The sequence below is a fragment of the Loxodonta africana genome, chromosome 12 (genome assembly GCF_030014295.1).
Source record: "Loxodonta africana isolate mLoxAfr1 chromosome 12, mLoxAfr1.hap2, whole genome shotgun sequence".
NCBI classification, from domain to species: domain Eukaryota; kingdom Metazoa; phylum Chordata; class Mammalia; order Proboscidea; family Elephantidae; genus Loxodonta; species Loxodonta africana.
The window spans coordinates 85,755,069-85,779,825 of NC_087353.1; the positions used below are offsets into that span (position 1 = coordinate 85,755,069).

The following is a 24,757-nucleotide window of genomic DNA, read 5'->3' on the forward strand; positions in this document are numbered from 1 at the left end:
CACTTCTCCTCCCAGAGCCTCATTTATCTCATCAGCAAAATGGGAAAATTATGTAACCAAATAGGTGATCAGGAAGAGTAATAAACATAACATGCCTAACTTACTTAGGTACTTAGTAAATGCCAGGTGCCCTTCTGTTTCCCTGTCAAATAGAGACAGATTTAGTACTGAATTCTAAGACTGGGAAGGCTGAGCCAGATGAAAGGCAGGAGTGCCTGAGGCCTGAGGGCAAATGCTCACATTGTGTCCACGGCAGTGAAGAGGTTAAGATAAGAAATGTGTCCAAAAATGGGCATTGGAGCAATAGGGTAAGGAGCCACTGAAAACTGCATGACAATCAACTAGATAACCTAGATGAAATGGTCAAATTCTTAGAAGCACACAACCTACCAAAACTGAATCATGAAGAAATAGAAAATCTCAACAGACCCGTAACTAGTGGAGAGATCAAATCAGTGACCAAAATCCTCCCCCCAAAAGAAAGAAATCCTGGACAAGATGGTTTCACTGGGAAATTATAGCAAACATTTAGAGAAGAATTCACACTGGTCCTGTTTAAACTCTTCTGAAAGAAAGAGAAGGAACACTCCCAAATTCATTCTGTGAAGCAAACATACCAAAACAAGACAAATACTACAAGAAAAGAAAACTATAGGCCAATATTCCTTATGAATATAGATGTACAAATTCTCAACAAAATATTAGCAAACAGAATCCAACAGCATATTAAAAGAGTCATCGCCATGACCAAATGGGATTTATTCCAGGAATGTTGGAATGTTACAACATTAGAAAATCAATCAACATGATACGCCACATCAACAGAACAAAGGAAAAGAATCACATAGTCATTTCTGTGGATGTAGAAAAAGCATTTGATAAAAATCCAACACCCTTTCTTGATGATTGGAATAGTAGAGAAGTTTCTCAATATGATTAAAAGAATCTATGAAAAACCAACAGCCAACATTACACTTAACGGAGAAAGACTGAGAATTTTCCCTTGAAATTAGGAAGAAGACAATGGTGCCTGTTCTCATCACTTCTAGTCAATATGGCATTATAAGTCCTACCCAAAGCAATAAGATAAGAAAAATAAGTAAAAGGTATCCTGATAAGAAAAAAAGAAGTAAAATTATCTCTATTCATAAATGAAATGATCCTATACATACAAAAATCTCAAAGAGTTCACAAGAAAGCATCTATAGCTAGTAGAGGAATTTAGCAAAGTCTCAGGATAAATGGTCAACAAACAAAAATCAACTGGGTTTCTATACATCAGCAATGAGAAATCTGAAAAGGAACTGAGGGAAATGATTCCATTTTCAACAGCATCTAAGAGAATAAAATACCAAGAAATGAATTTAACCAGGCATGTGAAAGACTTATACAATGAAAATTATAAAACACTGATGCAAGAGATTAAAGAAGATTTAAATAAATGGAAAGATGTTCCACGTTTATGGATTAGAAGACTTAATATTGTCAAGATGCCAATACTACCTAAAGCGATCTATAGATTCAACAAATCTCTATCAAAATGCCAACAGCCTTCTTTATAGGAATGGAAAAACCAACCCTCAACTTTTATGGAATGGCAAGAGGCCCTGAATAGCTAAAGCAGTGTTGAAAGAGAATAACAATGTAGAAGGACTCACACTTCCTGATTTTAAAACATATTATACAGCTACTATAATCAAAACAGCCTGGTACTGGTATAAAAATAGACACATAGACCAATGGAATAGAATTAAAAGCCCAGAAATAAACCCACAGATCTATGGTCAACTGATTATTGACAAGGGTGCTAAGTCCATCCAGTGGAGAAAGAAGAGTCTCTTCAATAAATGGTGCTGGGAAAATTGGATTTCCACAAGCAGAAAAATGAAACAGGATGCAGGTCTCACACTATACACAAAAACAAATTCAAAAAGGATTAAGGATTAAATGTGTGTCTTAGTTATACACTGTTGCTATGACAGAAATAACACAAGTGGATGGTTTTAACAAACAAATTTATTTCCTTACAGTTCAGGAGGCTAAAAGTCCAAATTCAGGGTGCTGGCTCTAGGGGAAGCCTTTCTCCATTGTTTCTGGAGGAAGGTCCTTGTCTCTTTGAGCTTCTACTCCTGGGTGATCTTCATGTGGCTTGGAATCCATCTTCCCTCATCTTTGCTTCCTAGCTTGTCTGTTTAACCTCTTTTATATCTCAGAAGAGACTGACTCAAGATACACCCTACCCTAATTCTGCTTCATTACATAACAAACACAAAACATTTACAAATGAGATTAAAAACACATGCGGAGGGTAGAATTTACAGCACATATTTTTGGGCGACACAATTCAATCCATAACAATATGAAAACTACAACCATAAAATTCTTAAAACAAAATGCAAGGGCAAGGCTGCTGGGCCCAGTTTTTAGCAATGGATTATCGAATATTAAAAAAAAAAAAAAAGCACAAATAGCAGAAGACAAAATAAATAAATGTGACCTCAAAAAAATTAAAAACTTTTGTTCATCAGAATACTTGAGGAAATTAAATACTGATGCTCATCGAAAGCCTTCACCAAAAGAGCAAGAAGAGAATCGACAGACTAGGAAAAAATCTTTGGTAATGACATATCTGACAAGGGTCTAATCTCTAAAACGAGCAGACATTTCACCAAAGAAGACATTCAGGCAGTTAACAAAGACATAAAGAGATGTTCACAATCATTAACCATTAGAGAGATACAAATCAAAACTACAACGAGATATCATCTCACGCCTGCAAAAATGGCACTGATCAAAAAAACAGAAAACAACAAACGCTTATGAGGCTGTGGGGAGATTGGAACTCTTATTCGCTGACAATGGGATTGTAAAATGATACAATCACTATGGCCCCAGCCACCCTTCTAACTCACTGAAGCCACTTTCGAAGTTCACCTTTCAGCCAAAGATTAGACAGGCCTATAAAACAAACAATAAAATACGTGAGGAATGTGCTTCTTAGATCAATCACGTATACAAGACTAAATGTGCAGCACCTGCCCAAAGCAAACACGAGAAGCAGGAAGGGACAGGAAAACTGGATGAAGGGAAATGGAAAACTAGAGAACTCGGGGTGGAAAGGGGAAGAGTGCTGACACATTGCGGGAATTGCAACCATTGTCACAAAAAAATCTGCACATAAATTTTTGAATGAGAAACTAATTTGCTCTGTAAACTTTGACCTAAAGCATAGTAAAAGAAAATAAAGTGAAAAAAAAAAAAATAGTATGGCACTTCCTCAAAAAGCTAGAAATAGAAATACCATATGATCCAGCAATTCCATTCCTCTCTCTCTCTCTCCTGGTTCCAGGAGTTTCTCAGCACAGGGATCTCAGGTCCAAGGGACACGCTCCACTCTGAGCCCTCCTTCCTTGATGGTGGTGGGATCCTCTCGGGCATGACTTATTTCAAGCCCAGCAGATTGGCAAAACTGACCGATCCCTCAGTGGGCTACAATTACCCTATTTGCACCGTCCGACCCAATCACTTGGGTGGGGGTTAACAAGACCATGGCAAGAAAGGCCACACGAAAGCAATCCATTACACTACAAATATATACAATTCTGCAACGACAGTGGAAAAGTAGTACCCAAAAAAACCCACCGTCCTCGAGTCGATTCTGACTCATAGCGACCCTATAGGACAGAAAAGAACTGCCCCATAGAGTTTCCAAGGAGCGCCTGGCAAATTCGAACTGCTGACCTCTTGGTTAACAGCCGTAGCACTTAACCACTCTGAAACCAGGGTTTCCAACAACAGTAATAGCAACCAAAAATTTGTGAATGATTACATAGGTAGATAAGAACGCTATATAGGCATGGGAGGGTGTATGAGAGCACATGTGTGTGCATATATAGGTATAGTTGTGGGCATTTGTATGTGCTACATATATACTCGTATATATGATAGAGCACTGTAAAAATGGCAACAGGGGCATCTGACCTCCTCTAATTTCATAAGGGGAAAGAAAATCAAGATCAACAGCCCAAGCCTCTTTCTTAGAAGGCGAAGGTCAAACATACCTCCTCTCTCTTATCTTTTTACCAATTCTGACACCAGCTGTTATGGACTGAATTGTATCCCCGCAAAATGCGTCAACTTGGCTAGGCCATGATTCCGAGTATTGTGTGATCGTTCACCACTTTGTCATCTGATGCGATTTTGCTATGTGTTGTAAATCCTACTCTATAACGTTAATCAGGCAGGATTAGAGAAAATTATGTTAATGAGATGTGACTCAATCTACAAGATTAGGTTGTATCTTGAGTCAATCTCTTTTGAGCTATAAAAGAGAGAAGCAAGCAGAGAGACAGGTGGACCGCCTACCACCAAGAATGAAGAACCAGGAGAAGAGCACATCCTTTGGACCCAAGGTCCCTGAGCTGAGAAGCTCCTAGGCCAGGGGAAGGTTGATGGAGTTGACACCCTGAAATTCGACTTTTAGCCTCCTAGGCTGTGAGAGAATGAACTTCTGTTCATTAAAGCCATCCACTTGTGGTATTTCTGTTATACCAGCCCTAGATAACTCAGACACCAGCCATCCCTCCCACGGCACTTTCTACTTCTCTGCTGGGTTCAATGATTTGTTGCAATGGCCACACAGAACTCACAGACAATACTCACAGCTATGAGGTTTATTAGGGAAGTAACAGGTTACAATTCAGGATCAGAAACAACTCAGGATACAATTCTTTGATCAGGACAGCCTCTTCTCAGCTGTGCTTACAGGCTGGCCACTCTGTCTGGCCTTCCACCCCTGTGCCCCTCAGCCTGGCCTCTGCTCTGCTTGAGCAAGTGTTACAAAGTTCTTTAGCGCTGGCAATAAGTGCCCAGAGATACTCCACTCCGCCAGTAAGCCTCAGCTTGAAGGTGCTCAGCTCTCTAGCTCCACAAGTCAGCAAGCCTAGCTCCACCAACAAGTGCCTGGAGGCACCCCACTCTGCTAGCAAGCCTCCTGCCAGAAGGCACTCAGCTTTTTCACTCCATGGGCCGGGAAGCCCACCCAGCTGTCTCCTGCCAGTCTCCTGATTCTGCTGCCTTTGTTGCTGCAGTTTCTCTGCCACAGCTTCTCCCTGTCTCTCACCGTCTTAGGTGTTACAGCTCTCTCTCTCTGTCCCCTGAGCCTAGGGGGTTCTTTGCGCAGGGATCCTAGGTCCAAAGGACGCACTCTGCTCCCATCTCTTCTTCTTGGTGGTAGTCAGGTTCCCCCTTTGTGCCTCTGGAATGGCTTGTTTTAAGCTTAGTTGGATGGCAAAACTGACCAACCCCTGGTTATGATTTCATACTCATTATTTGCATGGTCCCACCCCCACAAGGATGACATGCACCTGTTTGCATTATTAGCAAGTTATCGAATTCCCTTGGTGCATCACAAGCACCTCATTTGTGTAGTTCCAGCTAGTCTTTTGGTGGAAATTGCAAGACTGGCGAGAAAGTCCATATATATAAAAGGAACCCATCACACTGAAGCACATAAAGGGCATAATTATGGAAACTTCTTAGACATATCCAAACACCTCATGGGACCAAGGTACTGGATTTGAAGGCTAAGGACCATAGTCTCGGGGGACGTCTAGGTCAATTGGCATAACATAGTTCATAAAAATAATGTTCTACGTTCTAGTTTGATGAGTAGCACTTGGGGTCTTAAAAGCTTGTGAGCAGCCATCTAAAATACAACTATTGGTCTCTTCTTGTCTGGAGCAAAGGAAAGTGAAGAAAACCAAAGACCCAAGGATGCAATTAGTCCACAGGACTAATGGCCCACAGCAACCACAGCCTCCCCTAGCCTGAGACCGGAATTAAATGGTGCCTGGCTAGCACTAATGACCACTCTGACTAGAGACACAATAGAAGGTCCCAGACAGAATGGAAGAAAAATGTAGAACAAAACTCAAATTCATTAAAAAAACAAAACAAAACAAAACCACACTTACTGGACTGATAGAGACTGGAGGAACCCCCAAGACTATCACCATAAAACACCGTTTTAACCTGAAACTGAAGCCACTCCCAGAAGTCACCTTTCAGCCAAATAATAGATTGGCCTATAAAATAAATAATAACACTCATGAGGAATGTGCTTCTTAGAACAATCAACTATTACGAGACCAAATGGGCAACATTTGCCCAGAAGCAAAGATGAAAAAGCAAGGAGGGGCAGGGAAACTGGCGGGCCAAAAACAAGGAAGACATGTTGGAAATGGTGAGCGTGCTGATACATTGCGGGGATAGTAGCCAAAGTCATGGAACAAATTGTGTATAAATTGTTGAATGCAAAACTAATCTGATGTGCAAACTATCACCTAAAACACAATAAAATGTTCAAAAAAAGACTTTACCAAACAGGGAGAAAAGACAGATTACCTTTAAAGAAACAACAAAGGGAAAATATAGAATAAGGGGGAAAAACTGTTCCATTAGTCCAAAAAAGTAATATTTTTTTAAAGCAAGAAAAATGAAAGCACAAAATAAGACAGTAGAAATAAATCCAAAAATATCAGTAATATAATAAATAATAATTTCTCCAGTTAAAAGACAAATCCTATTGGATTAGATTTGAAAAAAAAAGAATAAATGGCTTTTGTTTTAAACTAGAATTTGTTTGATATGATTTTGTATCCTTTTACTTTAAACTTTTCTGTGTCATTTTGTGTAAAAACATAGGAAACGAAACAAACAGCATTCCAAAGATGGCTTGTTTACTATAACTCAAGTTTAAGGCAATAAGCATTACTAGAGATAATAGCAGTCACTCTATAATGATAAAAGTTCAGTTCACCAAAAAGATGTAAAATTTGAAAACTTAAATGCACCTAATAATATAGCCTCCAAATATAAAACTCTCATAAAGGAAAGAAATGGATAAATTGGACTTCATAAGAACTGAAAGCTTTTGCTCATCAGAAGACATCATTAAGAAAATGAAAAGGCAAGCAACCGATCGTGAAAAAATATTTGCAAAACATATCTGACAAAGACCTTCAATTAAGAATATATACAAATCACAACTCAAAAGTAAGATAAACAAATAGGCAGAAGATCTGAAAAGTTAGATCACAAAAGAGAATAAATGAATGGCCAAAAACCACATGAAAAGATGCTCAATACCATTAGACATTAGGGAAACACAAATTAAAACTACCAGGAGACACGACTAACACTCACTAAAGAAAACACAAAAAAAACCCAGTTGCCATCAAGTCAGTTCCAACTCATGGCAGCCTCATGTGTGTCAGAGTGGAAATTGCTCCATAAGGTTTTCAGTGGCTGATTTGCATATCTTCTGAGGCACCTCTGAGCAGATTGAACTTCTGACCTTTCGGTTAGCAGCAGAGAGTCTTGACGGTTACGCAACCCAGGGAATCCTACAAACTCACTATTGTTGTTGTTAGGTGCCATCAAGTTGTTTTTGATTCATAGTGAGCCCATGTGACAGAGTAGAACTGCTTTATAGGCTGTAATCTTTATGGGAGCAGATTGTCGGTTCTTTCTCCCATGGAGACACTGAGTGAATTCAAAGGTCAACCTTTTGGTTAGCAGCCAAGTACTTAACTGTTGCACCTTCTAGATGCCAACAATAAACTCTTAGAATATGCAATTTCTACGAAACAGAAAAATTCTAAAATAATGGTGATGATCTGTCTCATAAAATGAGTTAATTTTTACTACCTTAACAAAGATTTTAAAGATCTTATATAATCTTTAATTTACTCTTTATTTTTGAAGGATATTTTCACTGGGTATAGAATTCAAGGTCAATAGTTTTTTCTAGCAACACTCTCTCCTCTGATGAGATGTCTGCTGTAATTCTTATATTTTCTCTGTGTGCAACATGTCTTTTTCTTCTGGTTGCCTTCAAGATTTTCTCTTTATCTTTGGTTTCCAGCAGTCAGCTGTTTGAATAAGTTTGTTTGGTATCTGTCTTAGTTACCTAGTCCTGCTACAACAGAAATACCACAAGTGGATGGCTTTAAAAAACAGAAATTTTTTCTCTCACAGTTTAGGAGGCTGGAAGTCCAAATTCAGGGTACTAGCTCCAGGGGAAAGATGTCTCTCTCTCTGTTGACTCTGGAGAAAGGACACTGCTATCAGTCTCCTAGTCTAGGAATTTCTCAGCTTCAGGGCACTCCTGCCTGAAGGCACTCAGCTCTCGTTGCATGGATTGGCTCCCACACAAACTCGCGCCAGTCTCCTGGTTCTGCTGCCGCCATTTCTCTGTCTCTGCTTCTCATGGTCTGCGCTGTCTCTGGTGTTACAGCTCAATTCTCCTTCTGAGCCCTCACCAGAGTTGTCTTTGATGTCCATAATTCCACCAACAATCTCTTCAAGGCAACCTAGGCTTTTCCTATTACCAAACCCAGAAAACCAAACCCAGTGCCATTGAGTCAATTCCAACTCATAGCGACCCTATAGAACGGAGTAGAACTGCCCCACAGAGTTTCCAAGGAGCCCCTGGCGGATTCGAACTGCCAACCCTTTGGTTAGCAACCGTAGCACTTAACCACTAATCCACCAGGGTTTCCACTTTTCCTGTTAGGCACTTTAAAACTCTTCCAGCCTCCACCCATTACCCAATTCCAAAACCACTTCCACATTGTAGTTATCTTTTAGAGCAGCATCCCACTCTTGGTACCAAATTCTGTCTTAGTCATCTAGTGCTGCTATAACAGAAATGCCACAAGTGGATGGCTTTAACGAACAGAAATTTATTCTCTCACAGTTTACGAGGCTAGAAATCTGAATTCAGGGTACCAGCTCCAGAGGAAGGCTCTCTCTCTCTCTCTGTTAGCTCTGAGGAAAGTCCTTGTCATCAATCTTCCCCTCGTTTAGGAGCTTTTCATTGGAGGCAGCCTGAGTCCAAAGGACATGCTGCACTCTTGGCTCTTCTTCCTTGGTGTTAATGAGGTCCCTCTTCTTTCTGTTCACTTTTGTCTTTTATATCTCAAAAGAGATGGACTCAAGATAAGACTTAATTCTATAAATTGTGTCCTACCTCATTAATATAACTACTTCTAATCCTGCCTCAGTAACATCATAGAGGTTAGAATTTACAACACAGGATAATTACATCAGATCACAAAATGAAGGGCAACCACACAATACTGGGAATCCTGGCCTATCCAAGTCGACACATATTTTTGGGAGACACAATTCAATCCATGACACTATGTTTCATTAATTTTTGAAAATTCTCAGCCATTATCTGTTCAAATATTTCTTCTGCCTTGTTCTTGCTTCTCCTTAATTCCAGTTACACATGTTAGACTGTTGGATACTCTCCTACAGCTCTTGGATTCTCAGCTATTTTTATGCTCTTTCCTTCTTTGTGTTTCACACTGAGTAATTTCTATTGACCTAGCTTCAAACTTGTTGGTTGTTTCCTTGGCTGTGTTGAGTCTACTGATAAGCCTACTGAAAACATTCTTCATCTCTCTTGATGCCGTTATCAATTTCTAGCATTTTTCACTTGTTTTTTTTCCATCTCTCTGATAAATTTCCCACTTGTTCATACATATTTGTCTAACTTTTGCACTAAAGCCTTTAATATGTTAATCATAAAAGCCAAACCAAACCCATTGCTGTCAAGTTGATTCCAACTCATAGCGACCCTATAGGAGTAGAACTGCCCCATAGCATTTCCAAGGAGCACCTGGTAGGTTTGAACTGCTGACCTTTTGGTTAGCAGCCAAATGCTTAACCACTGTGCCACCAGGGCTCCATATTAATCATAGTTATTTTAAATTTCCTGTCTGATAGTTCCAACATCTGAATCATATCTGAGTCTGATTCTTGAGAGTGTATTGTTTTTGTCTTTTTTTTTTTTTTGGTTGAAAGCTAAACATCTTACGTGAGACAGTAGTGATTGGGGCAAATATTTATGCCTAGAAATAGGTGTGTCTTTTCTTTTGCTAGTTCTCTAATGTGTTGGGTTGAATTAATGTATTAAAAAGTTGAGTTGGGTTTGAGTTTTGTTATTGCTATGATTACTCTAGATACACCACAGACTTCAAATTCCTCTAGTGTTACTTTGTATTTAGGAGGGGGACTGGATTGCCAGATGATTTTTCTAAATCTTCCCTCCACTTCAGGATTTAAAGAAAAATAGAGAGACTTTACCTAAAAAGTGAAAAGACAAGCTACTAACTAGGAAAATGTCTTCAGAAACAATATATCCAATAAGAAACTAATAACCAAAGTATATATAAAACTTGAACAACTTAACAACAAAAAGACAACCCAATCAAAAAATGGGCAAAGGACCTGAATAAACATTTTACCAAAGAGGACATTCGAATGGCCACCAAACACATAAAACGATGTTCAACATCATTAGCCATCAGAGAGGTCCAAGTCAAAACCACAGTGAGATACCATTTCACTCCCACTAGGATGGCTAAGATAAAAACAGAAAATAACAAATGTTGGTGAAGATGTGGGGAGATTGGAACCCTTATCCATTGCTGGTGGGAATGCAAAATGTTTCAGCCATTGAGGGGACAGTGTGACAGCTCCTCAAAAGAGCCAAAAATAGAACTACCACATGACCCAGCAATTCCACTGCTAGGAATATGAAAAGACATGAAAGCAGTGATGCTAACAGACGCTATGTACACCAATGTTCATTGTAGCGTTATTCACAACAGTAAAAATGTGGAAACAACCTAAATGCCCATCAATGCACGAGTGGATAAACAAAATGTGGTACATACATACAATAGAACAGTACTCATCCTGAAAAAAAAATGAAGTCTTGATACATGCTACAATACGGATGATACTTGAAGACATTATGCTGAATGAAATACATCCCTCACAAAAGGACAAATATTATATGGCTTCATTTATATAAAAAGACAAGAACAGGCAAATGTATAGAGACCAAAGTTTATTAGTGGTTACTGGGGGCCGGAAGGAGGAGGACAGGAGAGGTTATTATTTATGGAGCACTGAGTTTTGGTTTACAGTGATGGAAAAATAACAATCATTAAGAGTAGGGTTGCCCAGCTAATTAACGTAACTGCTGTCAATAAATTGTATACCTGTAAAAAGTTGAATTGGCAACAGTTGTATGATAGATATATTTACAACAACACTAAAAAGGGCAGCTGCTGAGGCTGCTTGCGTACAACCAAACATCTCATGGGATTTGGCTTCTTGGTGTAAAAATGGTATGGAAGGTGTGTGACCTCCTCTGACTTCAAAAAGGGGAAGAAAAATCAAGATCAATAGTCCAAGCCTGATTTCTATGAGGTGGAGTCAAACGTGCCCGCACCCTCCGACGTTTTTAATAATCTGGCACTGCACCATCTGTCCCTCCCACAGCGCTCTCTACTTCTCTGCCGCACAAATCTCACAAACCACGCTTACAATGATGGGGTTTATCAGGGAAGTAACAGGTTAAAATTCAGCTTCAGGAAGGCCCAGGATACAGTTCTTCGATCAGGACAGCCTCTTCTTAGCTATGCCCACTGGCACACTTCTCTCTGGCCCCTCAGCCTCTTGGTCCCTCAGCACAGCCTCTGCCCTGCTCAGGCAAGTGTTACAAAGCTCTTTTAGCTCTGCCGATAAGTGCCTGGTGGCACCCCACTCCAGCAGTAAATCTTGTGCTCGGAGGCACTCAGCTTTCTTGCTCCTTGGACCAGGTAGCCCCACCACAGCCATCTCACACTGGTCTCCTGATTTCTGTCATCTTGCACTACCATCTCTTGCTGTCTTCCATGTTACAGCTCCTCAATCGGTCTCCTGGATCTCAGAGGTTCTCAGCACAGGGATCCCAAGTCCAAAGGACATGCTCCACTCCTGTCTCTTTCTTGGTGTTTTGGAGAACCTCTCTTCCCGCCCCTGGAATGGTTCATTTTAAGCCTTGCAGGATGGCAAAACTAACCAATCCCCTCGTTAGGGTTCCATACATATTATTTACATGGTCACACCCCGAAAAGGGTACCATCCACCTTATTTACATTATTAACAAGCTTTCCAATCCCATTGGAAACACAACCACCTCATTTGCATATCCCTACCAAATCATTTGGTAGGAGTTAACAAAAATTATAGCTAGAAGGGCCCTATTAAGTGATTCACTGCATTTCACTTGGTTTGGGGGCTTAGGGTCATGGTTTCATGAGACATTCCAGTTAATTGGTTAATAACATGTTTAGTGCTTCTGTTCTACCTCTTAGTTCATTTGCCTGGGGTCTTAAAAGCTTGCAAGAGGCCATCTAAGATACAACAATTGGTCTCCCTTCACCTGGAGCAACAGAGGAAAGAGAGTCAGAAGTAGGAGGAAGAAATGGAATGTGTGGCTGGCTAATTGCCTCCATGAACAACTGCCTCCTTTGCCATGAGATCAGAAGAACTGGATCGTGCCCAACTACCATTACTGAACATTTTGATCAAAGATTCTATAGAAGAATCCTTATCAAAAGGGGGAAAAATGCAGAACATAACCTCAAATTCTCATGCAATCCGGACTTTCTGGAGCCATGGAAGCCAGATAAATCCCCAAAACTACTGCCCTGAGATAATCTTTAAACCTTAAACCAAAAAATATCCCCTGAAGTCTTCTTAAAACCAAACAATACTTTAGCTTAACTAGTAAAGAATGTCTGCTTTGAGCATTGTGCTCTTTTAAGAATTATTTATATAAGATCAAATTGACAATGGCAACTTGAAACATTAGATAGGAAACTTAGGGTGCAGTGAGTTTATGTTAATTGGGGAGGAACAATTCAGAAAAGAAGGGTGAGAATGGTTACACAACTCAAAGAACGTAATTGATGTCACTGAATTGTACATGTAGAAATTGTTGAGTTGGTGTAATTCTTCTATGTATATTCTCAAAAACAACGAAAACAAATAAATAAATATTTTTAAAAAGCAGCAGCCACTGATGTGCAGGACATGTGGGGTAGGGGATGGAGAGCCAGGAAAAAGACAGCAAGGATGATAGCATCAGGACAGGAAAACCAGAGGGTGCCCAAGCAAATTTCAAATGGCACCAAGTGTGTCTGAACTGGGATTTTCAGGCTTGTCACTGGCAGCATTTACATGGGTAGGTGAGGTCTTACATCTGTCAGGCTGGGCCACATAAACCTCCTGGGGAACAGGTGCATGGTGGGGACAGGGTATCAGCAGCTCCCAGCCAGCCACCAGAAGATATGTGGAGGGATGGCCCCTTGGAGTGGGCTGGATGTATGCTGGTGGCTACTGAATCCACCATTGAAGAGCTCATGCTTGAGCCTGGGGAATGGCAGAAAAGGAAAACCTGGTCTCCTGTGGGAAGTTCAGAAGTGGCTAATGACCACAGCACATTATCTCTACCCTTGGGCACTGCACAAAACATCTGCTTCTAAATCCATCTTTGAGAGAAATTGCCCTTAGGTGTTAGCGTCAGGAAAAGCTGGGCATCTCCAAGCCCCCAGCTTGGTTCAAGCCGGGAGCAGAGTGGAAGGCAAGCTGCTCAGGCTCAGGCCTCCCCACTGCCTAGGCATTGAGTTCAGTGACTGTGCAGCAAGTCTTCTAGCCATCTGGTGGTCCTAGGTCTGGGCAACTGGGCCACTCCACGTGGGAAAGGCAGCAGATGTGTCAGAGGCATTAAGACCCTTTGGGCTTTGTGGGGCCTTCATTTATTTTAACTCAGCCCTTGTTCCTCCAAGGTCCTCATACAGGTTCTCATTCGGGAGTGTCCAGACTTGCCTCCACCACTCCTGCTGCTCCTCTGGAAAATGGTCTGGTCAAAGGCAAGAGGCTGCATTTCAGAGGGTCTCGTGTCCCAGGTACAATGATGTTATCGGCAGCTTTGACCTTGAGCCCCTCCTGTAAACTCGCCATGGCTCAGTGACACCCCCCACAGTCATAACAACCCTAAGGACCCCTCAGCCCTGCTCCCTGAGAGATCTTGGTTGTAGATACCTGTACATTGCCCACCCAAACCACACCCCATCCCCTTCTGGGCAGCAAACATTCCCCCACGCCCCACTCCCTGGTCTGGGTCAAGAGGGTGTTTTCCTTCTGACGCACAGGACCAGCAAAGAATTGGCTCATTTCCTCATTCATTCATCCGCTCTGAAGTTCTGTCTCAGAATAACTGATGGAGAGAGACAAGGAAACACTGCTGTACATGTTGTTGAGTCAGACATCTGTGCGGGGTGCTGCAAGCACAATGGAAGGCACAATGACCAACCTGGGAACTGGGGAGCTGGAATTAGGAAAGCCTTATGAAAAGTAGGCCTAAGCCACAACAGATAAATTAATTATCTTTTCCAGAGAGTTATGAAAAGAAAGGCATCCCTGGCCAGACCTGGAGGATGAAACCATCTGCCCTGTTCTGGGAACAGGATGGAGCCTGGAGTGTGGGCGGAGAAAGGAGAAAGAAACCACAGTCAGCCATGGAGCTGGAGAGGCTGGCTTGAGCAGGCTATGGAAGGCCTTCAAGCCATCTTCAAGCTTTTGAACCTGAGGACAATGGGGAGCCATTGAAGGATTTATGTAGAAAACAATGGAGTATGATATGATAAGAATAGCAGTTCACCTCAGGCTGTGTGACATTGGACAGGTCACTTAATCTCTTTGAGTCTCATTTTTCTCACCAGCAAAATGGGGAAAGTATGTGATCTTCCTGCCCAAATCTAATCATGAGAAAAATACCAGACAAATGCAAATTTTAGGAACACTGTACAAAACACCTAACCAGTACCCCTCAAAACCATGAAGGTCATCCAAAACAAGGCAAGTCTGAGAAACTGTCACAGACCAGAGGAGGCTGAGGAGACATGACAGCTAAATGTAATGTGGTGTCCTAGAAGGAGACAGGAGGGAAAAGCTAGTGAAATCCAAATGAAGCATGGTTAACAATAACTGACCTTATATCCATACAATGGAATATTATTCAGTAATTAAAAAGGAATGAAGTACTGACACGTGTATGTATGCTACCTGGATGAAACCTGAAGGCATAATGCTATGTGAAATCAGCCAGACACAAATGACCATATATTCCAAGATTCCATTTATATGAAATGTCCAGAATTGGCAAATCTCTAGGGCCAGAAAGTAGATTAGTAGTTGCCATGGGCTGGGGACTGGGCGGGGGGGGGCGGGGTGGGAGACTCATGGGGAGTGACTGCTAACGGGTACAGAATTTTTAGGGGGTACAAAAATGTTCTAAAATTAGATTGTAGCGATGCTTACAAAACCCTATGACTATACCAAAAACCATTGAAATAGGTAGAGTGTATAGTATGTGAATTATATCTCAACAAAGCTGTTGAAAAAATGGTAATGTTGTTTGTTCCTTTGCTGTGACAAATATACCATTGTAATGTAAGATGTTAATTTACAGTACTATTTTTACATTTCTGTAAATCTATAGAACCACTCTAAATACAAAAAGTTTATTTAAATAAAAATTACAGTCATGCATCACTTAACATCCACAATACGTTCTGTAAAATAGAACGTTATGTGATCTGAATGTTGTGCGAACACCCTGTTATATATAGGTAGTCTCTGGATTACGAACAAGTTCCATTCCTAAATCTCTTTTAGGTTGAATTTGTCCATAAGTCAGAATAGTTAGATACAGTTCATATCTAACGTCATTTAGTCAAATCTTTATCTTAGTATATACTGCAGTATATAGTGTACCTTTCTATGCTGCAGGGCAATGGATCACTTTTGTGTGGCCTTTCTCCCCATGGTGTTGTAACTCCCACCCAAGTGATTGGGCAGGACTGTGTAAATAAGGTAATTGTGGCCCACAGAGGGGACTGGTCAGTTTTGCCTGCTAGGTTTAAAAGAGAGCCAATTCCAGAGCAGGAAGAGGATCTCACCACCACCAAGGAAGAAGATCCAGGAGCGGAGCATATTTTGGACCCAGGGTCCCTGCGCTGAGAAGCTCCTGGAACCAGGAGACTGAGAGAGGGAGCGAGAGTAAGAGAGCTGTTAACACTGAAGATGAGAAGCGGTGGCAGACAAATGGTGGTAGGAGAGACCAGCAGGAGATGGCACAGAAGGCTTCCCAGCCCACAAAGATAGAAAGTTGAGTACCTTCAGACAGGAGCCTTGCTGGCGGAGTAGGGTGCTTCCAGGCACTTGGTAGCGCTAGGTTCGCGACCCAAGGAGCTAGAGCTGAACCCCTTCAGGTGAGGCTTACTGGCGAGTGAGGTGCATCAAGGTGCTTATCTGAGAACTAAAAGAGCTTTGTAACACTTGCCTGAGCAGGCCAGAGAGAGGTGTGCCTGAGGGCATTTCTGAGGACAGGCTGTCCTGATGGAAGAACTGTATCCTGAGTGTTGCTGATTAGGAATTATAACCTGTTACTTCCCTAACAAACCCCATAATTGTGAGAATTGTCTGTGAGTTCTGTGTGGCCATTGCAATGAATTATCAAACCCAGCAGAGAAGCAGAGAGTGCCATGGGAGAGATGGTTGATTGTGGAATTGGTAAAGAAGGCAGAGAGAGGAGGCAGGTCTGATCTCCGCCTCATAGGAATCAGCCTTGGGCTGTTGATCTTGATTTTCCCTCCCTCTTGTGAAGTTAGAGGAGGTCAGACACCTCCACCAAATCATTTTTACATAGGTATAAAGAACACTAAACACTTCCAGTTACACTAAAACATCTTTAACATAATAATAATAATACCGTTTTGTTGTGCATTGTAAAGTAGCACCTGTTTGTTATTTTGAACTATTGTATGCACCTTGAATTTTGAATATAATAGGTTTTGGGACGGGGTTGGTTCATAACTCTGGGTTGTACTTAAGTCTTATGTTCATTAACCCAGGGACTGCCTGTACTTAGCAAAACTATATGGGTGGAACAAGAAAGCAGTGGGATGCAGACCCCAAATTCTTGTAAAAAGACCAGACTTAACGGTCTGACTGAGACTAGAAGGACGCTGGTAGTCATGGCCCCTGGACCGTTTGTTAGCCCAAGACAGGAACCATTCCCAAAGCCAACTCTTCAGACAGGAATTGGACTGGACAATGGGATAGTAAAACATGCTGGTGAAGAATGAGCTTCTTGGATCAAGTAGACACTTGAGACTTTGTTGGCATCTCCTATCTGCAGGGGAGACGAGAGGGCAGAGGGGCTCAGAAGCTGGAGGAATGGACATGAAAAGAGAGAGTAGAGGGAAGGAGCGGGTTGTCTCATTAGGGGGAGAGCAATTAGGAGTATATAGCAAGGTGTATATAAATTTTTGCATAAGAGACTGACTTGATTTGTAAACTTTCACTTAGAGCACAATAAAAAAAAAAAAAATTGGATACTGTAGTGTACCTGTATTGACTAAATAGCCAAGATACTGTACACACAGCACACAGTACTGTACCATCATATGCTTGGCAGTGCGATCATTTTTGCATACAAGACATGAAATAACGTATGTTGCATGCAGGATGCTGTTGTAATTGCTATGTCCACTTACATTTGCTATGTCCTATTCTCTGACCAGGATTTCTGAACTCTATTATAACCTTATGGGACCGCAGTCAGACATTGCCCGAACAGATGTTATGTGGTGCATGACCATACATAGATACAGTTAAAAAAAAAGGAAGAAAAAGGCAAGGTAGTGATGTATCCAGATTTGCTATAAAGACCACCCTGGCAAGAGAAAGGGGCAGCTATTGCAATAGTTAAGTGCTAGGAAGGGCCTGAAATAGGGACGTGGCCATGGGGAGAGAGAACTTAATGACTACTTGGAGATGTTTGTGAAGGGGAGTAAGTACACAGCAGAATGCGGTATGTATTAGTTTCCTATTGCTCCCAGAACAAATTGCCAAAAACTTAGTGGCTTAAGACATCACGAATTTATTATCTTACAGCTCTAGAGGACAGAAAAGTAGGCTAAAACTGTGTTAGTGGGGCTGCATTTCCTCCTGGAGGCTCTAGAGAAGAATCAGTGTTTTGATTTTTCCTTTTCCAGCTTCTACAGGCCACCTGGTGGTCTTGGCTTGTGGTCTCTTCCTCCATTTTCAAATCTCTCTTACTCTGACCCTCCTGGCTCCCTTTCACTTAAAAGACTTCTTGTGACTACCTTGGGCCCACCTGGGTAATCAAGGATAATCTTCCCATCTCAAAATCCTTAATGTAATCACATCTGCAAAGTCCTTCTCACCAAATAAGGTAACATATTCACAGGTTCCAAGGTCTAGGACCTAAGACATCTTTGGGGGGACAGGGTTCACTATTCTATCTACCACAGGGTGTCATCAGTGAGGTGAACACATACGGCTGTGAGGGGAAGGTGAGGTCAGCTTTGGATGAGTCTGAGGACATCCAGGGGGAACTGCTTGCCCCCTTGGCTTTCATCCATTCACCAAATACTAAGCACCTACAGTAGCCAGGTGTAAAGGTGAACACTGAATTTGACTGGTTCTAAGATACCTTCTTTTCACTTTTGAACACCTTTGAAATCAGGATACATCTTTTAATCAACAGCACTTTACAAGTGTAACTGGCAGATTTTTTCTTTCCCAGTGATAGGAAAGATACTGTGCATTTTAGAACTGATAGTATGTTGGAGTCAGGGAAATTCAGGCCTTGGCTGCATTGTCCAAACCAAATCTGTTGTAGGCTCATAGCAACCCCTTTAGGAGTGTAGGGTTTCCAAGGCTGTAAATCTTCACAGAAGCAGACTGCTACATCTGTCTCCCACAGAGCAGCTGGTGGGTTCGAACTGCAGACCTTTCAGTTAGCTTTAACCAGTGCACCACCAGGGCTCCCCCTAGGGCTTGCACTACAAAAAAATGCACTACAGGGACTAATTATTGTCAAAGTTGGAGGCCTCAGTAGAACACAAGTACCTCACCTCACTCCCACGTCTTTCCTAGTTCCTAGCCTGGCTTCCTCCACTCTGAAGGCTCCCACATGTCCCACGGATCTGGTGCTCAGATTCCCTTTAAGGGATTCCTTCTCCTCACCAGAGGCCTGGCCACACACATGCTCAGCTCTGCAATCACAGCAGGGTCCAGGAACCAGACCCCTCTCCCCAGTGTAACCTGTCACAAGAGTCAGGCCCAATGAGTCTCAACCTGGTTATACATTGGAAACACCTGGGGACCTTTTAAAAACCCAGACACCCAAGCCACAATCTAAACCACCTCATTCAGAATCTCTGAGTAGGATTACTTAAAGTTCCCTAGGTGAGTCTTTGTGGTGCACTGGTTAAGTGCTCAGCTGCTAACCAAGAGGTGAGTAGTCTGAACCCGCCAGCTACTCTGTAGAAGAAGGATGTGGCAGTGTGTTTCCACAAAGATTACAGCCTTGGAAACCCTATGGGGCAGCTCCATACTCTCTTATAGGGTTGCTGTGAGTTGGAACCAACTCAACAGCAATGGGTTTTAGGTGTATCCAATGGGGAGCCAAGGTTGAAAAGTGGGGGAATCCACCTAACTTGATGCAAGTAAGGCGAGGCATAAGGCAGCCTTTGGCAGGGCGGGGGTTCAGACTACACAATTATACCTGTTTGTCCTCCCCACCAAATTCTGAATTTCTCTTATGGGAGCAGCTGAGCCATCCAAGTTCCCTCAAGACACTAACTCTGTGCTAGACACATTGTGGGAACCCAGGAAATGCAGGGCCTCAAGGCCAGGCAGAAAAGGTCCAGTGCCAGTAACAGGTCTAGGAAGGGAGCCCACTCATTTGCTGTGTAACCAGTCCTGACTGGCTGGCCAGTCCTCTGATTCACTGTGGGATCTCCAGTGAGTCACTGCCCCTCTCTGCGCCTGTATAGGTGGCCTTGAAGGGCCCTTCAAGGGCCAACACTGAGGTTGCACTTAACCTAAGGACCATAAGGAGTTACGAGAACTGCTGCAAAGAATAGAGAAAGAACTAGAGAAGGGAAAAATACTGGCTTCCAGAATCTTAGGGGTCTTGGATGATTTCGGCTCATCCCTCCCATATCTGTTCAACTTCTAAGGAGCTTGAGACAGTGGGGAACCAGTGACTAAAAGGTTTCCTGCTCGCCCCCAACAGGGTCCCAGTCTTCCAGGTGTCCCAGCCCTTCCAGGCCTAAAATCTCTACTCCTGAGACTTTATCTCCAGCTGGCCACCAAGGATTGAGAATCTAATGTCCTAAAGGTTAACAAGTAGCCCTGGTGGGACAGTGGTTAAAGCGCTCGGCTGCTAAAAGAAAGGTCTGCAGTTCAAACCCACCAGCCACTTTGCAGGAGAAAGATATGGCAGTCTGCTTCTGTGAAGATTTACAGCCTGGGAAACCGTATTAGGCAGTTCTATTCTGTTCTAGTGGGTCACTATGAGTTGGAATCAACTGGATGGCCGTGGGTTTGGGTTGGTTTGGTTCTTAGGCTAACAACCTAAGAACACTGAACGGGAAGCCCAAAGGAGACTGGAAAATAGTGTAACTGATGGATTTTCAGATGGCAAGCAGAGTCCAAGTGGAGAGGCCACAGGATGTTGACAGGCCCAGGCCCTAGTCCCTGAGAACAAAGGTGAGGTGGTTCAAGAGACCAGAGAGAAACTCCCAAGGAGCAACTTTACGGGAAGAAACACCCAAAGGAGCAAGGCAAGTGCAAAGGGATTGTGGAGAAGGCCCCCGGCTTCTGGTCCCAGCATAGCCAAGGCCCCAATACACAACTAAAGGCTTTTATTGGGAAAGAAGCAGCCCCCAGTGTCCTCACTTCCTGAGACAGCTGGAGCCTCCCCCACAGAGTCCAAGAAAGAAGGGGCCACTAAACTGGGCCCTCAGTGGGCTCAGGTGTAGAGGTCAAAGTCAATCCGTTTGGAGTTGTAGAACTGACCACCAGGGGGGTCCAGCTTCCGGCAATACACACCATCAGGGAAGTAGCCTTCATTCACCCAGGTCTGCAGGGAGAGAGGGCAGAGCTAGGGGAGGAGCTGTGGAGGTGGGGGATGGGAAGCACAAGGCAGAACTAGGTAGAAAAGGACTTACCTGCATCTGGGCACTGGTAAAGGGCCCATATAGCTCAGCATCCCGTGTGTTCTCCCATTTGTATTCCCACATCACATCCACTAGACCATCCCCTGGTGACTCTGCTTCTAAAATAAAAGGAAAAGCAATCTGGGCCTCAACCACCATGCCTTCTGCCCACAACACCCCTCTTCTGCCCTCCAAGCTTACCTCCTCTTTGGGCAGGGGTTGGGCTCTCCAGCTCCTCCTCTGCTACTTCCTCAGCAAACATGTCCAGAGAGGGTGGGGGTGCAGGGTCATGGGATCCCTGGGTCCGGCACCCCAGCCCCTTCAGCCGCATGGCCAACCGTTCCCGAGTCTCCTGGTACACACCAAGGTTGCCCCGGGCCACCATTTGGTCGGCCAACCCTGAGAGCCGGTCTAGGCGCTGTGGGGAGCTGGGCCGCCCAGGCCCTTTGCTGTCCCCTTTGCCTCCGCCTCGGGCCCCCAGACGCCTCAATGCCCCAGCAACTGTCTCCCTCGGCAACAGCAGCTCCAGGAGGCCCTCCAGAAGGGCTTGGGCACTCATCGGTGTCTGGCCCAGGCTGTTCTCCTCCTCTGAGTCTGACGTCTGATGCTGATCAGGTGGTCGCTCCCTAATCTTTACCTGTAAATATGAAGACAGAAAAGTTATTCCCTACAAATTGCCAGCAGGGCTCAGACTGCACATTTTCTGCCCACAGACCCCAGTCATGCCAGCCCCTGGGCCACACCCAATCAATGTTATCCAGCCAGTTGTCTCGGATCTGAGCATCCCGGTTCAAGAAGTAGTTGCCATCGGCATCAAAGCGGCCTTCCTCCATCTCTTCCTGTAGGTTGAAGGGTGTGATCCGCACACCTCCCTCGCTGGGGAGTGTGGCTGCTTCCTGACCTGCACCAAAGACACACATGCTCCATGCTAGGTGTGCAAAAAGAGGCAGTGGCCAAAAAAAAAAAAAAGGCAGGAGCCTCCCTTGTCCCACAGCCCCAGAAGCCCCTCCTTGTCCCTCTGGCTGAGTCACATCTTCAGTATAACTCACCCTCCACATCTTCTGAAGCCAGGATGTCGTATTTGCTAGACCCCTCCTCATCGTCATCCTCCTCATCGCTGTCCAAAGAGTGTTTACCTTTGAAGCGGCTCCCAGGACCCCCTGCCCCAGCCACAGGATCCACCAGCTATGAGCAAGAATCAGCAAATCAAGAGATGCGGGATATTGGCTACTCCCCAAAATACTCCAGGATTTGGACCCAAACTGAAAATTCTTCCAAGTCATTCCTCAGAGAATATTCGAAAACCAACCCACTTTTTGTGTCCTCAGCTTTATTTCTCTTTCAGTTTCTAGCTTCTCTTTTCTCCCCTCACTCGTCCCAGAACACAGGAGTCTGGCCCCCTCACCTTCTTCTTGGGGACACTGATTTCACTCTCATCATCATCATCATCATCTCCCACGCCCTGGAAAGTCACTTTCCTCTTTGGCATGACGGGGCAGAGAAGGCTTCTCTAAACTGTGCTGAGAGAAAGCAGGCGAGGTAAGAAAACTGGAGGGGCGAGGAGGGGACTCAGGCGAGAGAGCCCCGCTCCCACCCCCACAACAAACATTTCACCAGGTACATCCTGTTCGGGAGGGGAGGGAGCACAGGATGAGTCCGAAAAGGGAGCTGGCAGCCAGGCAACTCCCTTGGTTCGGGATTCCAGAGGGTGCTGGAACCGGAAGAGAGGGTATCTCCCCATGGTATTCCCACCTTTAACGAAGAGGCAACCGGCTCTCCCACGTGACCACCCCCTCCCCGGCTCCCGCAGTCCTAGGCACGGCGGCACTCTGGGGGCTGACAGCTGGCCCCTCAGGGTCCCCAGAGCCCGCGGGGCCCACGCAGCCCCAGGATCTGGAGCCCTGGCCGCCCCACTCCTCCTAGCGCCCAAACTCCCAACCCCGCGGGGAGACCTCCAACTGCCGGTGCTATGTATACAAACTAGAGGGGCTGCAAAGCCAGGGGAGACTCAGGAAGTCCCACTGGCGCGCGCTCACCTGGGGCTCCAGGGGAGACGGGGGAAGAAAAAAAGAGATGCTTTCGCTAGGGATATATCCGGGGCGCCTGACCGCCATCACCCGGAAGAGAACTGCCGAAGGCGCCAGGGAAGCTGGAAGTGACTTCACTCCGGTTAGAGAACTAACTGAAAGAGCGGGCGGAAGTATGCAATGAGCGAGGGACGACCTGCCAGAAGTGACGTAAACTGGCGAAATGACAAAAAGGGATCGTATGACCGCTTAGACTCTGATCCGGCGAGGGAGGTGGTGTGGATCCCCTCAGGCAGCAGTAGAGGTTTTGGGGAGAAAGTGGAGTGCGCTCTACTTAAAGGGGCGCCCAGAGTCAGCATGGAGGGGCAGAGTCCGAGCAGGTCCAGTGCATTCCTAGCCGGTTACCTTTTCAGGGTTCGATCACCCTTTTTCCAGAGCTAGCTAAGGGCTCTACGCCCACCATCTGAGGAGAAATCATCCCTGCCCACTCCCAGCTGTCTGCTCCGTTCTTAGTGTCAAGAGACGGAGCCTTTTCTCTGGGGAAGCCTGCTCGACTCTTCTGATGGCCCACTTTGTGGCCCCTGACCACTCCTAGGTCTCTCAAACACCGAGCTCCCTTTAGGCCCCAAGGGAAGTCATTTGCTCCACACCTACCCCCAGAACGGCTCCTGGTTTCTCAGGTGGGAAAGCCACCAACAGGAGAGGTGGCCAAGTACCCAGGCCAGAGGCCTCTCCTGTCCCTCTCAGGTAGGCCTGCAAAAGGGTAGCAGTACCTCTCTCGAAGTGCAGCGCAGGATAAAGCCCCCACCCTTAGCAAACAAAGCCCAGGTGTTGGGAGCTTGGCCCAAGGGGGTGGGGTTGGGAGGTGGGAGGAGCGGGTCCCATTACTGTGGTAAAGAGGTCCCAAACTCTAGTGGACACTCAGGAGCTTGAATCCCACTAGGCTAGTGCTCAGAAGCCTGCTGAAGCCAGAGGACACCAGCAGGGGGCACCTAGGGCGACCATCTGGCCCCTCCTCTCTCCCGCTCCCTGGATTAAACCACCGTGAAACCTCACCTAGAGTCTGTTTTATTCTGGGGGTCAGAGCAGAGGTCCCAGATCGGGATGGCTTCTTGCTAAAGAATGGGGTCCAAAACACCAGCTACCAGTGCTGCTGTTCCTCCTCCATGGAAACCTACCTGGAGCACCAGGCAGACAGCACACACCTAAGCCTCGTCCTGTTGGAGAACTTCCAGGTGGAGCCACACCTTGGAGCCGTGGAATCCAACATGGAATCCTACACCTTTAAGGTTCTGACCCCTGAGGTGGAGGGCACAGAGGGTGGCATGGACCTATCAGCTGGCTACAGAAAACCAAGAGCTGGAGGGCCTGGCATGGGCACTGGCCAGAGTGAGCTGGAGCCGGCTGGCAGCACTGCTACCCTCTCTGGAGTCCCCAGTACAGGGAAGTGTGCCAGGCGACTGGCCAGGAGCCCAGCTCACTCTCAGAGAGCTGTGGCTTTCTAGCCACCCTCACTCAGTACCCCCTCAGGCTTCTAGGAGCTGCATGAGTGCTTTAGGAAGGAGATCTGGGTGCTACAGGAAAAGCGTAGAGGGCTCCAGACCAGTGACAACGGAGAGAGCAAATTCCAGGCAAAGCTGAGGCAGGAGCTCAACCAGTTTGTTGATGAGCGACTGAGAGATGGACCAAAGGCCAAGAGGCACCTGCCAAGACCAGCAGACTGCTTTGATAGAGACCCAGGTCCTGTCTGTCTTCCCTTCCTCCCTAGCCATTACCCCCACA

At 44.7% G+C, this 24,757-nt stretch overlaps 1 protein-coding gene across 3 annotated transcripts; it reads right to left on the reverse strand.

Annotated features, from left to right (window-relative positions):
* Positions 1 to 9,842: 9,842 nt before the first annotated feature.
* Positions 9,843 to 24,686, reverse strand: CD2BP2 (CD2 cytoplasmic tail binding protein 2). Of its 3 annotated transcripts, none has more exons than XM_010598513.3 (7): positions 22,985 to 24,686; positions 22,354 to 22,463; positions 21,998 to 22,133; positions 21,692 to 21,849; positions 21,150 to 21,585; positions 20,961 to 21,067; positions 9,843 to 20,893 (listed from the first exon to the last, which is right to left on the reverse strand). In XM_010598513.3, the coding sequence occupies exons 2-7, from the start codon at positions 22,435 to 22,437 to the stop codon at positions 20,762 to 20,764; spliced, it is 1,053 nt and encodes a 350-aa protein (XP_010596815.1). In that variant the 5' UTR covers positions 22,438 to 22,463; positions 22,985 to 24,686; the 3' UTR covers positions 9,843 to 20,761. The 3 variants fall into 3 exon arrangements, with proteins under 3 accessions (XP_010596815.1, XP_023414705.1, XP_010596816.1); XM_023558937.2 differs by having other exon boundaries at positions 9,843 to 20,872; positions 22,354 to 22,468; XM_010598514.3 differs by having other exon boundaries at positions 22,354 to 22,468.
* Positions 24,687 to 24,757: the final 71 nt, after the last annotated feature.

Coding starts and splice junctions, on each gene's coding strand:
- CD2BP2 (XM_010598513.3), bottom strand. CDS start 22,437: ATGCCAAAGAGGAAAGTGACTTTCCAGGGCGTGGGAGATGATGATGAT. Junction 21,850..21,997: donor GGCTTCAGAAGATGTGGAGG/GTGAGTTATACT, acceptor TCTTTGGTGCAG/GTCAGGAAGCAGCCACACTC. Junction 20,894..20,960: donor TTACCAGTGCCCAGATGCAG/GTAAGTCCTTTT, acceptor CTCCTCCCCTAG/CTCTGCCCTCTCTCCCTGCA.